Below are 12,308 nucleotides of genomic sequence, written 5' to 3' on the forward strand. Positions count from 1 at the left end.
AGATTCAAGTGCCTGATAGCTGTTGGATAAATACTATCCTTGATCATCATTTCGTGAACATCATTTGAACTACAGGAAAAAATGAAATGAGCAGACAAAGGGCACACCAAAGTCGGACGAGGCTCACGATCTGCAAGACCCCAACCCATACTCCCGTGACCGAGCGACTCCCCATCCCAGACTCACATAGCCCCAGTAGCTGGAGTCCAGTTCTGGACCTGTGGGGGTCTTGCTGCGGATGACATTCTCCGTCTGCTGCAGGTGGTAACGGCTGGTGTCCAGGGCTTTGTCCAGCTGGCGGATCTGTGTTTCCAAGTGTACATGCTCCCCTGCTGTGGATAGAAGAGCATCCAGTGAATGGGCATGCAATTAGATCAGAGTCTGCTAACTGACCACAACAGCATGCAAATCCAATCAATGCTAAATGAATGAAACTTGGCACTCAACTGAGAGGCTGCCTGTGAATCAGCTTGGTGCAGACAAAGATGAGATACATGCACTCTCACCATCCATAACCTACCTGTACGAGGCTGACCATGAAACCCCAAAGGGGTGAGCATGCACTGACCACTAGACTAATTGAGGTTTAAAAATGTTAGCAAGTTAATCGGTTTAGAGTTGGATTTGCATTCCAAAATACTAGTGGGAGACACAAATTTGACATCGAGTAGGAATGATGCAGGGTCAGTATTAAAATGGATGAAATTGGCTGGGTTTGCAAGGGTTTGATGTGGGAGAGCCAGGACATGCTTAGATCACTGAATGCCTACCAGTGGATCTCAAAGTACTTTCAGTCAGTTTTAAATAGGCCTCTGGGCTTTCAGGAATCACTACATCTGTGAAAATAAGAACAGAGTTGGCATCAGGCAATGCCCCATCCTCTACTGTGGTCAGAAGGATCCATCACCACAGAAACATCTGCTTGCCGACAAAAAAAACTAACTTTCACTCTTTAAAAGCTCAAAGATAAACAAAAATCATGGCAAAAGCCTCAGTGCAAACCGTTTCTCCAGTTTATAAAACCAATCGCTCAACACAGAGATATTATTTCTCTAAAGACTCTTGTTTTTAAATTTGGAATGTTAAAAGTTTAACGCCTGGGGCAGGTTCCCGATATTTAACATGATCACACTCCAGGTGTTCAGAATCAGAATGAACAAACTGTTGTGAACTCGGTGGATTTCCCAGGACTTTCTAATTGATCCCCCCTCGTACTGTGAAGAACTTGCAAGCAAAAACAGTCAATATTAACAAAGGAGTTCTTTCCATTTCCTTTAAATCCTACCATTTACTGATTATATTTACCATGGAGGGCAGGGAAAATAGGAGGTGATATTTCATGTGACGCCAGTTCACCATACAGATGGCAATATTGGCCAAGCTGCAATGAAGAGTGGTGTCAGGTCTGATGTCATATGGTAGAGCTTCCTGGAATAGGCTCAACCAGAGCTGGCAACCTTACTCTCATTCCGAACCAGGCAAAGGCTGAAGGAAATCCATCAATGGTTCAGGTTGCTCACTGCACTCATTAGTCCTTCATTCCCATTGAAATTGACGGTTTGACTTTCTGTGCTATAAAACCTCAGGAACGTCCCTTTATTGAACAGGCTCTTTTACTGGGAAATGGTTACATAATGAGAACATAAGAAATAGGAGAAGGTATAGGCCACCTGTCAAACCTGCTCTGCCATTCAACAAGATCATGGCTGATGTGGCTGTGGACCCTTAATTTCCCGATTATGATTTAATTTTAACAATAGAGCATGGGAGGAACCCGTGCCATCTAATTACACCTAACACTGTGTGGTGGAGGGTGGGAGGAAACCAGAGCACCTGCAGGAAACCCATGCAGGTCACAGGAAGAATGTAGCAACTCCCTGCAGAAGGTGCTGGATTCCAACCAGGGTCACTGGTGCACTAATAGCAGTGTGCTAACCACCCCTAAACTCTTGCCCCTTCCCCTCCAACTAATGACTTAATCACCCTCAACCTTCTGACAACCTTGTCCTCCTGCACGACACAGATTCCCCGACCCTACCTCACTCCTCCTCCATCCCCCAGACTACCTTGTCTCCCTCCTGTGTCCTCACAGAGAAATATCAATCTCAACCTTGACATCCATTAAGCCTGAAGTTCTTTGGGATGATCCAATAAAACATTGTATAACATTTTACAACTATCATTTTCGTAAAGACAGAAAGGTGACACAAGGAAACATTTTATCAGCTCTTTGCCATCTCAATCGCCAGGACCAGCTGTGGGGAGGCAACTCGTTGGCTACAAAATAAAAATTGTTGGAAATAAATTATCATTTGAGATTTGAATTCGAAAAATATTTTGGTGGCTTCTGTTTTGTACAGGGGAGAGAACAAATTCTCCTACACGCCGACCCTATGGGTTCATCCCACACCAGCTGTTCCCAACTCCATGGGCACTTTCACTCCACTACGGCCCTCATTGATCCACCTCCAGGGCTACTTCATTCTAGTTCCTGATGGCCTTACAACCCAGACATCTATAGTTCACTCACTTCCCTCGAACCTCGACTCAATTCCTCCACATTTTCACACTCAGCTGTCATGCCATTCCAAGGGACTTCCTGTCCTCCCCTGCCAGCTACACATTTCACTACCTCTGCTGCTTCCCCTTCTTCATCCTCTGCACTCCTCATGCATTCCCTCAACACCTCCTCTCTGTGAATTACCTTGCCCCTCCTCTACCACCGCCCCAGATAACCCTTCCTTCCTCCCGTACCCCATAGACTCCCCGAACCCTAGACTTTCTCCCAACTCCCTCTCTGACCCTCGTCCCTTCCCTTCCTTCCATTGACTCTCTTTCTCCTGTCCCCAAACATCATCATCCTCCTCCACCTCACAGACTTACCCACCTCTAGTCTCTCACCCATTCATGTCTGCCCACTGACTCCTTCAGCCCCCATGACAATTTTGTCTTCCTTCAACTCCCAACCCCTCCAACTACCGACTCCCTTACCTCTCTGCCCCCTAACAACCTTGTCTTCCTGCACCCCATAAACTACCCCAGCCCTACCCTAGACTCCCCAACCCTCCATCTGCCCATATTTTTGTCATACCCTCTCTACCCCAGATTCCTTCAGGCCTCCTCTTCGAACCCCTAGGCTACCCTATTTCCCCCCCCCCCTTCCTTCATCCCTCGGTTACCCCTGTCCTTCCTTCTGTCTTTAGGCCCCTGCCATGTTCACTGAACAAGCTCACCTGCAAGCTCAGTCGCACCTTTGAGGTAGAAGTTGCTGTCCTGGTCGTCCATGTCCTCCTCCCTGCCCTCCAACGCTCGTGACACAGCACTCTCAAGGTTCCGACTCAGGTCGTAATCGTGGTCCCACTCCAAGGGGATGGAGTCAACACTGGCTGGAGTATCACAGCCTGATCGTGTGTCCTTGGGCTGCTGCACGCTACTCCCTTGGCTCAGCGACAGCGGGGTGGCTGATGTACTCTCTGCAGTTCTCTCAAACCAGTGCACGCTCGAGAACTCACCACTATCGTCCAGTTCCACTTCATGATCAGAAACTCCGTGCTCATCATCTGTAGGCTAAATGGAAAGAATGCATTGGAGATACATCAGGAAATCAGCTCCCACTCCACCACACCAACCTGTGAAAGGACCCCACCCAAAAAGCCATCCACAGCAGAAATGAAATCTGCATTTCCAAGGCCGCATTACACAGAATACAGAGAAAGAGAGCAGAGAAACATGCCACATAGCCTAACGTGGTCTTTGTCCACCTGAATCTCTCCCCATCCTGTGACCATATCCTACTCCTTTCTTTCTCATTTTCTCAGAACTCCAATGGCACCTGGAGTGTGTGTACACAATGGTCCCTTTGGGCCTTCAAACTCCTGGTACGAAGTTTTGTGGTACAGATGCAAGTTATCAATTGGACTGTTCCTCAGTACATGAAGTTCTGAGGAGGGCCAATCCTGCCAAATTTGATGGCAAATCAAGGAGGATATTTCCTCCTGTTGAAGTTTCGACAATTGAATATCGACCATTCTTTTTCTCTCACTGATGCTGCTCGACCAGAGGGTTTCCTCCAGCAGACAGTGTTTTGGCTTCAGATCCCAACATCTGCAGTCTCCTGTGTGTCTCCATGATATTTCCAGTGCCAGAGGCATCTGGACCAAAATGAGGAGTAGGTCATTGAGTACTGAAATGGGAAAAAAACCATCTTCATTCAGAGGATGATGAACCTTAGGAATCCCTGGTGAGCTATGGAGTCTCAGTCACTGAGCTTATTCTATCCCAAAATCTTTAGAATTCTGGATAAAAAAGATGTTAACGGATTGGAGGATATAGCAGGAAAATGGAGCAAGATCAGTTTTCAGCATTTGAATACGAAATTGAGAAAAGAGAAAGGGAGAGGGAGAAAGTTAAAATATATAAGGAGAAAGAATGATAAACAAACAGAGAGAAAGGGTTAAAATAATGTCGCTTTTCCTTTTATGCCAACAAGTCAGAGAGAGGTTCGTCACTGGTCTAGGCCCTTTTAATATCCTGTTTCATTCTTGTGTTTTTAAACTTCCTCAAATTACATATACAGTATCGGTGGATGTGGTTTGCAGCAAGCTGGTGGAAGAGAGAGTACTTGCAGTCCTGATTAACCAAAGTATCAGCACCAGCCAGCCGAAACACAGAAATACAATGCAAACCTTTTCTGTAAAATGCAACCTGTCTCATACACACCAAATGAAAGAGGACTTTACAGAAATCACAAAGAAATGTGGGGCATGTACGGTATTCTGGAGCAATAAACAATCTGTTGCAGGAACTCAGCAGGTCGAGCAGAAACAATCTGCAAGGTATGGGAGGTATTCTGTCAAGAGCTAAACACTTACTCCCATTTTTACATTCTGTTATGTGAATTGGGCTCAGTTACAGCTCTATAAATAGCTGCAGCATCCGCAGATGACGATCTCTGATGAGGTGTTTAGAAATGAGCAAATCTTTGCTGCCGAGGCAAATATATTCAGGGCGAGGTATAACGAACGACTCGTGAAGTCTTAGTTTATATTAAGGCATTCAAATCCATGGTTAGCCATTGCACAATAAAACAAGGCCACAATTAACTACAGTTCTTAAAGCATGCTGGCCATTAAATAATGTGGTCTCATGCAGGGGCGAGGTGGTGGGGGTGAAGGGGTCCCATTCACTGGTCATAGATCATGAATTGGAAGTACTGTCTTCAGCTGAAAAGCCGTTCACTCACAAACTTGCCTCTCCTGTCAGTCAAAGCCCTCTGTGAGAAACTCTGTGACGCACTCCACAGAGGGGGCATCGATGAAAATCTGCAGCAGGTTGCTGAAGACCAAATATTACACAGAATCAAGTTTATATTACGATCCGCAAGCAAAGTATTGCTGATCATATTTTAGAACCATGAGAACAGCACACTTATTTCACAGTTAAAACGTAGTGGATTCAAATTGCATTCCAGATGCTCAAACACAAGAAAATTCAGCATTGTCAATTACTACATGTTGAGGCAACGTGGCAAGAGGCATCTTTCAGATGAGGTGTTAAATCTTGGGTTCCATCTGTTATGGAGTCCAGAGGACCCCAAAAACCAGCAGCAATGGATATTCACCACAACACAGGGTTACTTAAACAAAGGTAGATTTTAATTATATTTGAACAAGAAAACAGAATTAAACTTTATCTTATTACTTAACCTACCTAACTCACTTAATCCCCCCTCTAATACTAAGCGCAGGTGTGTGTAATGTATATTTAAGATTAGAAAAGTTCTTTGGATCACAGTTCAATCTCACGGGTTTAAGGCAATTCTTGTACTGTGCACAGAAGTCAGCATTAATAAAGTTCACCAGGCTTTGGTGTTTAACAGGAAAATGGTTACCACTCAGGAGGGTTTTGCTGGTTTTCAAAAAGATTCCTTTTCCAGGACATCCGCAATTGATTCCTTCTCAATTAGCCTTGCTGACGAAGCTTACTCCCTTCAGGGTTCTCCAGATGGTCCTCTTTCTTTCAGGTCACCTTTCAGACTGCCAGTCTTCTCCTTTCACCAGGCAGACTTCCAAAGTTTGCCAGCTTGTCCCTCTGGAACTGATATCTGCCTCCTCTCTCTCTGCTTTCACACCCTCCCTCTCTGAGAGCAAACCGTTCTCCCTCTGCCTGCAAAGATCACCTGCTCTCCCAGGTCAGCTGTATCCTGCACCTTTCTTGCTCTTTCTGCAAAAAGCACTCTGTAAAAGTCCTGCAAATATTTTGTGTTTTAAAATGTGTGCGTGCAAGCTGCTCTAGCAATTCCCCCCAAGCCACCCCAAAATACTCTATCACAACATCTCCATTCACAGGTAAACGCATCAATTCAAAAAAGAGAGTTCTCTCTGGGGTCATTGCTGATATTTATCTCTCGACCAGCAAAAGACCAGCCAAATTCCATTGCTTTTAGTGGGACTCTTGTTGTAGTGTTGTTTTTAAAACTATTTCAACAGCTACCATGCAAACTCAGTCCACTGTAAAAATCCTGAAGAGTCTTAAAAAGGAGGTTGCGGCGAGAATGCTTTCTCTTATGCGGGGTTTGAGGACTCAAGACTGCTGTTTAAAACCAAGAGGTAGTTCATTGAAGAGAACAAAATGATTTTTTTCCCCCCTTTTCAGGTGGATCTTAGGTTTTTTGGATCTTGCATCCTCAACAGAAGAGAATCTCTGAATATTTTTAATTCACAGGTAGATTTGCAGTAACAAGTGCAAAACAAGCATGTCAATTTGAAAATTTCACCACAAAGTCTCAGTGGTCTGAGAAGGGGTGTGAGCTCTTCAGCCAGTCCCTCACTCGCACTCCACTGGTGGTGCATGGATTTGTCATCCATCTGCGGCATGTGGTCTGCAAGTCTGAGCTGTTCGTCCACTGAGTCACTTCTTTTATGTTCTGCTTCAGAATTGTTGATCGAGTTAATGAGGGGCTCAAATTCCTACCCCAAAAGCACCCACACTACCTTGAATCCCACCACCAGACACATATTTCCCTCCCTTCCCCACTTTCTGTAGGAATCACTCCCTCTGCAACTCCTTCATCCACTCATCCCCTCCCACCAATTGCCCCTTTGTTACCTACCCCATGACGATAAGAAGTGCTACACTTACACCTCCTCTCTCACCACCATTCAGGGCCTCAAACACTCCTTCCAAGTGAAACAACACTTGTGAATCTGTAGGAGTCATTTACTGTAGCCGGTGCTCCCGTTGCGGCCTCACCTACATTGGAGAGACTGGACGCAGACTGAGAGATTGCTTCATTCAGCACCATGCTCTGTCCATTGAAACAACAAGAACCTCCTAGTGTCCAACTATTTTAAATTCCACACACCACTGCCACACTGACATGTTTGTCCATGACCTCATGTATTGCTAAACCGAGAGCACCAGCAAATTGGAGGAACAATGCCTTATATTCCGTCTGGGCACTCTCCAATCAGACAGCATTAATATCCTCCTCCCCAGTCTTTCTTTTACTTCCCTTCCTTTCGGCTCCTTTCCTCCAGCTTCCCACTCCCCTCCCTTACTTCTCATCTCTTCCCCATCACTTCTCAGCTTCTTTCTCTTCTTCTCTTTCACGTATCCACCTATGATCTCTTATCTGTTAACCTGCCTCCTCCTCCTTCCTTCTTCCATCTTTTTATTCGGGCATCTACCTGTTTTTCCAGATTCCTGACAAAGGCCTCAAGGCCTATGGATGCTGTGTGACCTGCTAAGTTTCTCCAGCACATTTGTGTGTTGCAGTCGACACCTTCAGCTGCTGATTTTCTTATTTAACCACGGTACCTTGGATTTTTGTTTAAAAGACTCAGTCAAATACAAACTGGGCGACTCCAGAATGATCTAATTTTTAAATATTATTTCTCCAACTTTGATTCTCCAAGGCATCAATCTTCTTCAACAAGTCATTTTTCTGAATCTCCCAGCCAGTAAACGAATCCTCCATCTGTCCCATCCTTTCCTTACGTTGGTCCAAATCATTTTTACAATCAATAAATTCTTCTACAATCTTCTTAAATTTATCCACCGCTTGCAATCATTTTGCCACATCCATTTTAATAGAAGATATTTCCCCCTTCATTTCAGCAAAACTTTCCTTCATAACTGAAAAACCTTAATTCATTTGAACAGCCAAGTTCTCCATCTGCTTGGATAAATCGATGGATAATGTTGGGTCTGAATGGTGAGAATCAGACTTAAACTTTAAAGTCTGCCTCACCATGGGCCTACCCTACAGATAACTGTATTCTCCTTCTCCATAAGTTGTTCCTCCTCTTCTTCCTCCGTCGACCCAAATGCAGGTTCGGACGCCACCCCCCAGGATCACTGGACTGAGGGAGGTCAGGTCCCTCCGCAGCCTGGGCCATATCGGGTGTAATGCGCATGCATGAAGTTTCGCGCATGCGCAGTTGCTTGTCTTGATCAGGAGCAGGTCGATGTCGGGCACCGGTGCCATCTTCTGCAGCAATGCATGAAGTCGGTGCCAGCAAAGTATGCACCTTACTAAAGGACTGGCGTTGTGGTCTAGGCTGAGAAGAAATTGAGTTTGGAGGCTCCACTTGCAATTCTTCAGTAATTAATAGGTGTTTTCTTTGTTGGTTGAGCTTTAGTTTTCCCTCATAGCTGCTGTAGAGTACTTCAACAGTATTATCAACAGGTTCTAAAAATATTTTTAAAACAAGTTTTGAATAGTTCTGCCAGGGGGAGGTGTCTTCCCACGTCTTCTCCCTATGCCATCACACCACGCCCCCACGATCTAATTTTTTTTTAGATTTAGACATACAGCATAGTAACAGACCATTTCAGCCTATGAGCCCATGCCGCCCAATTACACCCAATTAACCTACAACCCCCCCCCCCCATACGTTTCCAATGGTGGGAAGAAACTGGAGCCCCTGGGGAAAACCCACACAGACACAGGGAGAATGTATCAATTTCTTACAGACAGTGCGGATTCGAACCTTGGTCCCAAACATTGGCGCTGTAACAGTGTTGCGCTAACCACTAGGCTAATCATGCCGCCTTATTTGAGTTCTTAATTCAGGGACTCTTCAGTTCCAAACTGCATCCTTGTATCATTGGAACAAGGATTGGGACTTGATGCGACACTGCAGCCCCAGTTCAGATCCCTCAAAACCACTTTCAAACACCTGAACATCAGACTCTGGATTTCAACAACAGTCACCTCGGTTCACAGCCTCCCAAGTTCTAGTATTCCCTTCTGCACTGTCACTGCAGTCCGAAATCTCGACCGCTTTTCTCCCACTGATGCTGCGCGACCTGATGAGTTTCTCCAGTAGACTGCGGCTTGCTCCAGATTCCAGCGTTTGCGGTCTCATGTGGGGCCCCAGTACTTGTGAACCTGACAGATTCTCCCTGTCCATGTCAGCGAACTGGCTAACAATGTAATTATAATCATAATGCGACAATACTCTTCCACATGCATAAAATGGTCAATTTATTAGTTACTTTCTACTTGACACCTTCCCTTGTAGTTGTGCAGTTTAAGTTCCTAGCTGAAAATTAAAAGACTGCAGGTGCTAGAAATCTGAAATAAAATTGAGGAAATCCTCAGCAGGTCAGGCAGCAACTTTGTAGGGATAAACAGCATTAACCTGACAGGTCAGAAACCCTATACAGTTATGATTCCTATAAAGGATCTTCAACCCAAAGTGTTTTTTTCAAATTTAATTTAGACATACAGCACGGTAACAGGCCTTTTTGGCCCATGAGTCCATACCTCAAAATTTACACCCATTGTTCTACGTCCCGGGAATATTTTGACTGGTGGGAGGAAACTGGAGCCCCCAGGGAAAACCCACCCAGACACAGATAGAACGTATAAACTCCTTACAGAGAGCGCGGGATTTGAACCCCAGTCCCGGTCACTGGCACCGTGAAGATGTTGCGCTAACCACTACGCCAATCGTGCCACCCTAATGTCTGTTTCTCTTTCGACAGATGTTAACTGACCTGCTGACTATTTCCACCATTTTCTGTGTTTATTTAGTTCAAGTTCCTCATCCATTTTAACTCACTATTTAGCAGTCAGCTTTGGCTTGAGCACACATTTAAGTGTGTATTCAGTATTCAATGACAGTCATATTAGATATTCAGTCCCATAAAACTCATACTATCATAATTTTTGCAGGTCACTGCACTATGACTATTTTTGCACCACTCACTTAGTCTTTCACCCTATCCAAAGAAAAACATAAAGGTTGTACAAATTATTTGCCTTTGCAATTCAGAAGATCTACACAACAGAACATTGCTGTCAGCATTCAGTCATAATTTCAATGCTATCAATGATTTGAGGAAGTTATCGACTTGGTGGGAATTAACGTGGCATTGGGAAAGATAGTCACCTCACAGCACCCCTAGCCTGAGTCCAACATGTCTGGGAACCATGATAAGCACTGACCGGAAGTTGCAGCAGTTTCTTATAGTAACGATCCACTCGGCCAAAGACCTCCTGACAGTAGCGGTTAAGCTCCTCCAGCTCTTCTTCGATGACTGCAGCATCCATGGGCTCACTCTTCTCAATGAGCTGCTCTCCATGTTGGAAGAGGCAGTCAATTTTGGACCTGTTGAGTGCTATTTCCTGCTGGAAGGCCTGTGGGACGGAAACAGACCAGTCACCATCTGCAGAGACAGAGGAGCTGTGGTGAAAGCCAAGGGGCTTCAAAGGATTGTTCCCCGCCATAAGCTACATCTGTTGTTCAGAGCTGATGCCCTGTTCTGTTCTCATATGCTCTGCCTTTTTAAACAGTGGACTTTCCCAACACAGGACTGCCTCCATGTGCTATGCTACAACCCAAGGGTCAGCTTCAACTGATATCCCTCAGCTTCTTTTCTCCTTTGAAAAATTTAATCCATGTTTCCTTAACCCCACTTTTGGAGACATTTCTGACAGTAAGCAGCACTTTACTGATGGATGAATGGTCTCCAATTCTATTCGTAGGCTACTCTCAGAATTTAGATGATGCTGGCAAGTTAATGTGTCAACAATACCATTGTCTTTGTTGTCAATTTCTGTTGTTGCCCTCACTGTCGCAGGACCCCTAACTGCTGCTCCCCTTTCTGTTCTTGACCTCCATGAGAAAGGCTAGTTACCAATGAGTGGAGTTTACCATTAATATTCACAAGTAAAATGTACAGATGCAACTGAGTCTTCATTGCTGCAGTTTCCCAGGACAAGGAAAAAAAATAATTCCTATTTCTTCACAATATCCATTAAAGGTCACAGCTATCGATAATATCTCTTCCCACCCTGCAAGGTCCCCATTCCACTCATCCCATTTACCTTATCGATCATTTGTTTTGTAGGGGGGGACTTCCACACCATGACCTGCAAACTGTCCATGTATTTTCTTTTCCATGGCTTCCTTATTACCTTATACATTTCATTCCATTTTTTGACTAACCCATGCTCAGCATAATGGTCTTACCTTGCTCACAGTGACAGGTAATAGCTAAAGAAATTGCTGCAAAATGACACTGGTGACAGGGCATTACAGAAGGAAGGGAGTCTTGCTGAATATTTCATCTCCCTGAAAGTCACCACAACACTTTGGATTTTTTAAATGGACTTTAACATTCAAAACAGCATAAATAGGTTTAAAAAGGCCTCAGAATCAAAGTATTAAACAGAAAAAGTTTAACACTTCAAAAATAACCTTCAATTCAGACCACTTCCAGCTTCACCCCCAATTCAGTACATTTTAGTTCAGGAAAAGATTTGGTGTGACTCTCTAAATCTGGAAATCTAATGACAAATTCCAAGAACACCTCCCCTTCCCCTTGGTCGGAAACATTTCTCTTTCTCTTCTGCAACAGTGCCTCAGGGTTGAGAGACACTTGCTTCTACTCCAGCTGGGAGGAATGCCTGTGTGGGTATGGGTGGGGGAGGGGGGGGTGTGGGGGAAGCGTGGGTTGGGGCAATCTTTTAACTTGGCCATCAATTTATTATGAGCACCTCTCATCTACCCCCTCTCCCTTGCCCTGATTCCCCTCTTCAGCAGTTCCCTCCGTCAACCTCATTACGAAGTGATCCTTGCTCCTTCAGCACTTCTTCCTCCACCTCCTTTTGCTCACTTCTTTCCCTTTGCAAGGGACAGATGCTGCCCAAGTTTAAACAATGGGGGAGAGGGAGAGGAGTTCTAGCAGCGTGAAAGGAGAACGAGAGAGTGTTAAAGACCCACCATCTAGGCACAATAGGAACCCAGGAGACACCCTTGAGCATTTGGGTCACTGTTTACCCCAAAGGATGATGG

At 44.9% G+C, this 12,308-nt stretch overlaps 1 protein-coding gene across 19 annotated transcripts in view; it reads right to left on the bottom strand.

Moving 5' to 3' along the window:
- The window catches only part of syne1b (spectrin repeat containing, nuclear envelope 1b), a 665,691-nt gene that overhangs the window by 49,372 nt on the left and 604,011 nt on the right, over positions 1–12,308 (bottom strand). For 12 of the 19 annotated variants that reach the window (XM_069932310.1, XM_069932313.1, XM_069932309.1 and 9 more), the window contains 4 exons: positions 10,457–10,648; positions 3,234–3,567; positions 771–836; positions 187–332 (listed from right to left, as the gene is read on the bottom strand). In XM_069932310.1, the coding sequence (XP_069788411.1) occupies positions 187–332; positions 771–836; positions 3,234–3,567; positions 10,457–10,648 (738 nt within the window). The remainder of the gene's footprint in view (positions 1–186; positions 333–770; positions 837–3,233; positions 3,568–10,456; positions 10,649–12,308) is intronic. The other 7 variants (XM_069932302.1, XM_069932301.1, XM_069932300.1 and 4 more) reach the window with 7 other exon arrangements.

Source organism: Narcine bancroftii, chromosome 4 (genome assembly GCF_036971445.1).
Source record: "Narcine bancroftii isolate sNarBan1 chromosome 4, sNarBan1.hap1, whole genome shotgun sequence".
NCBI classification, from domain to species: Eukaryota; Metazoa; Chordata; class Chondrichthyes; order Torpediniformes; family Narcinidae; genus Narcine; species Narcine bancroftii.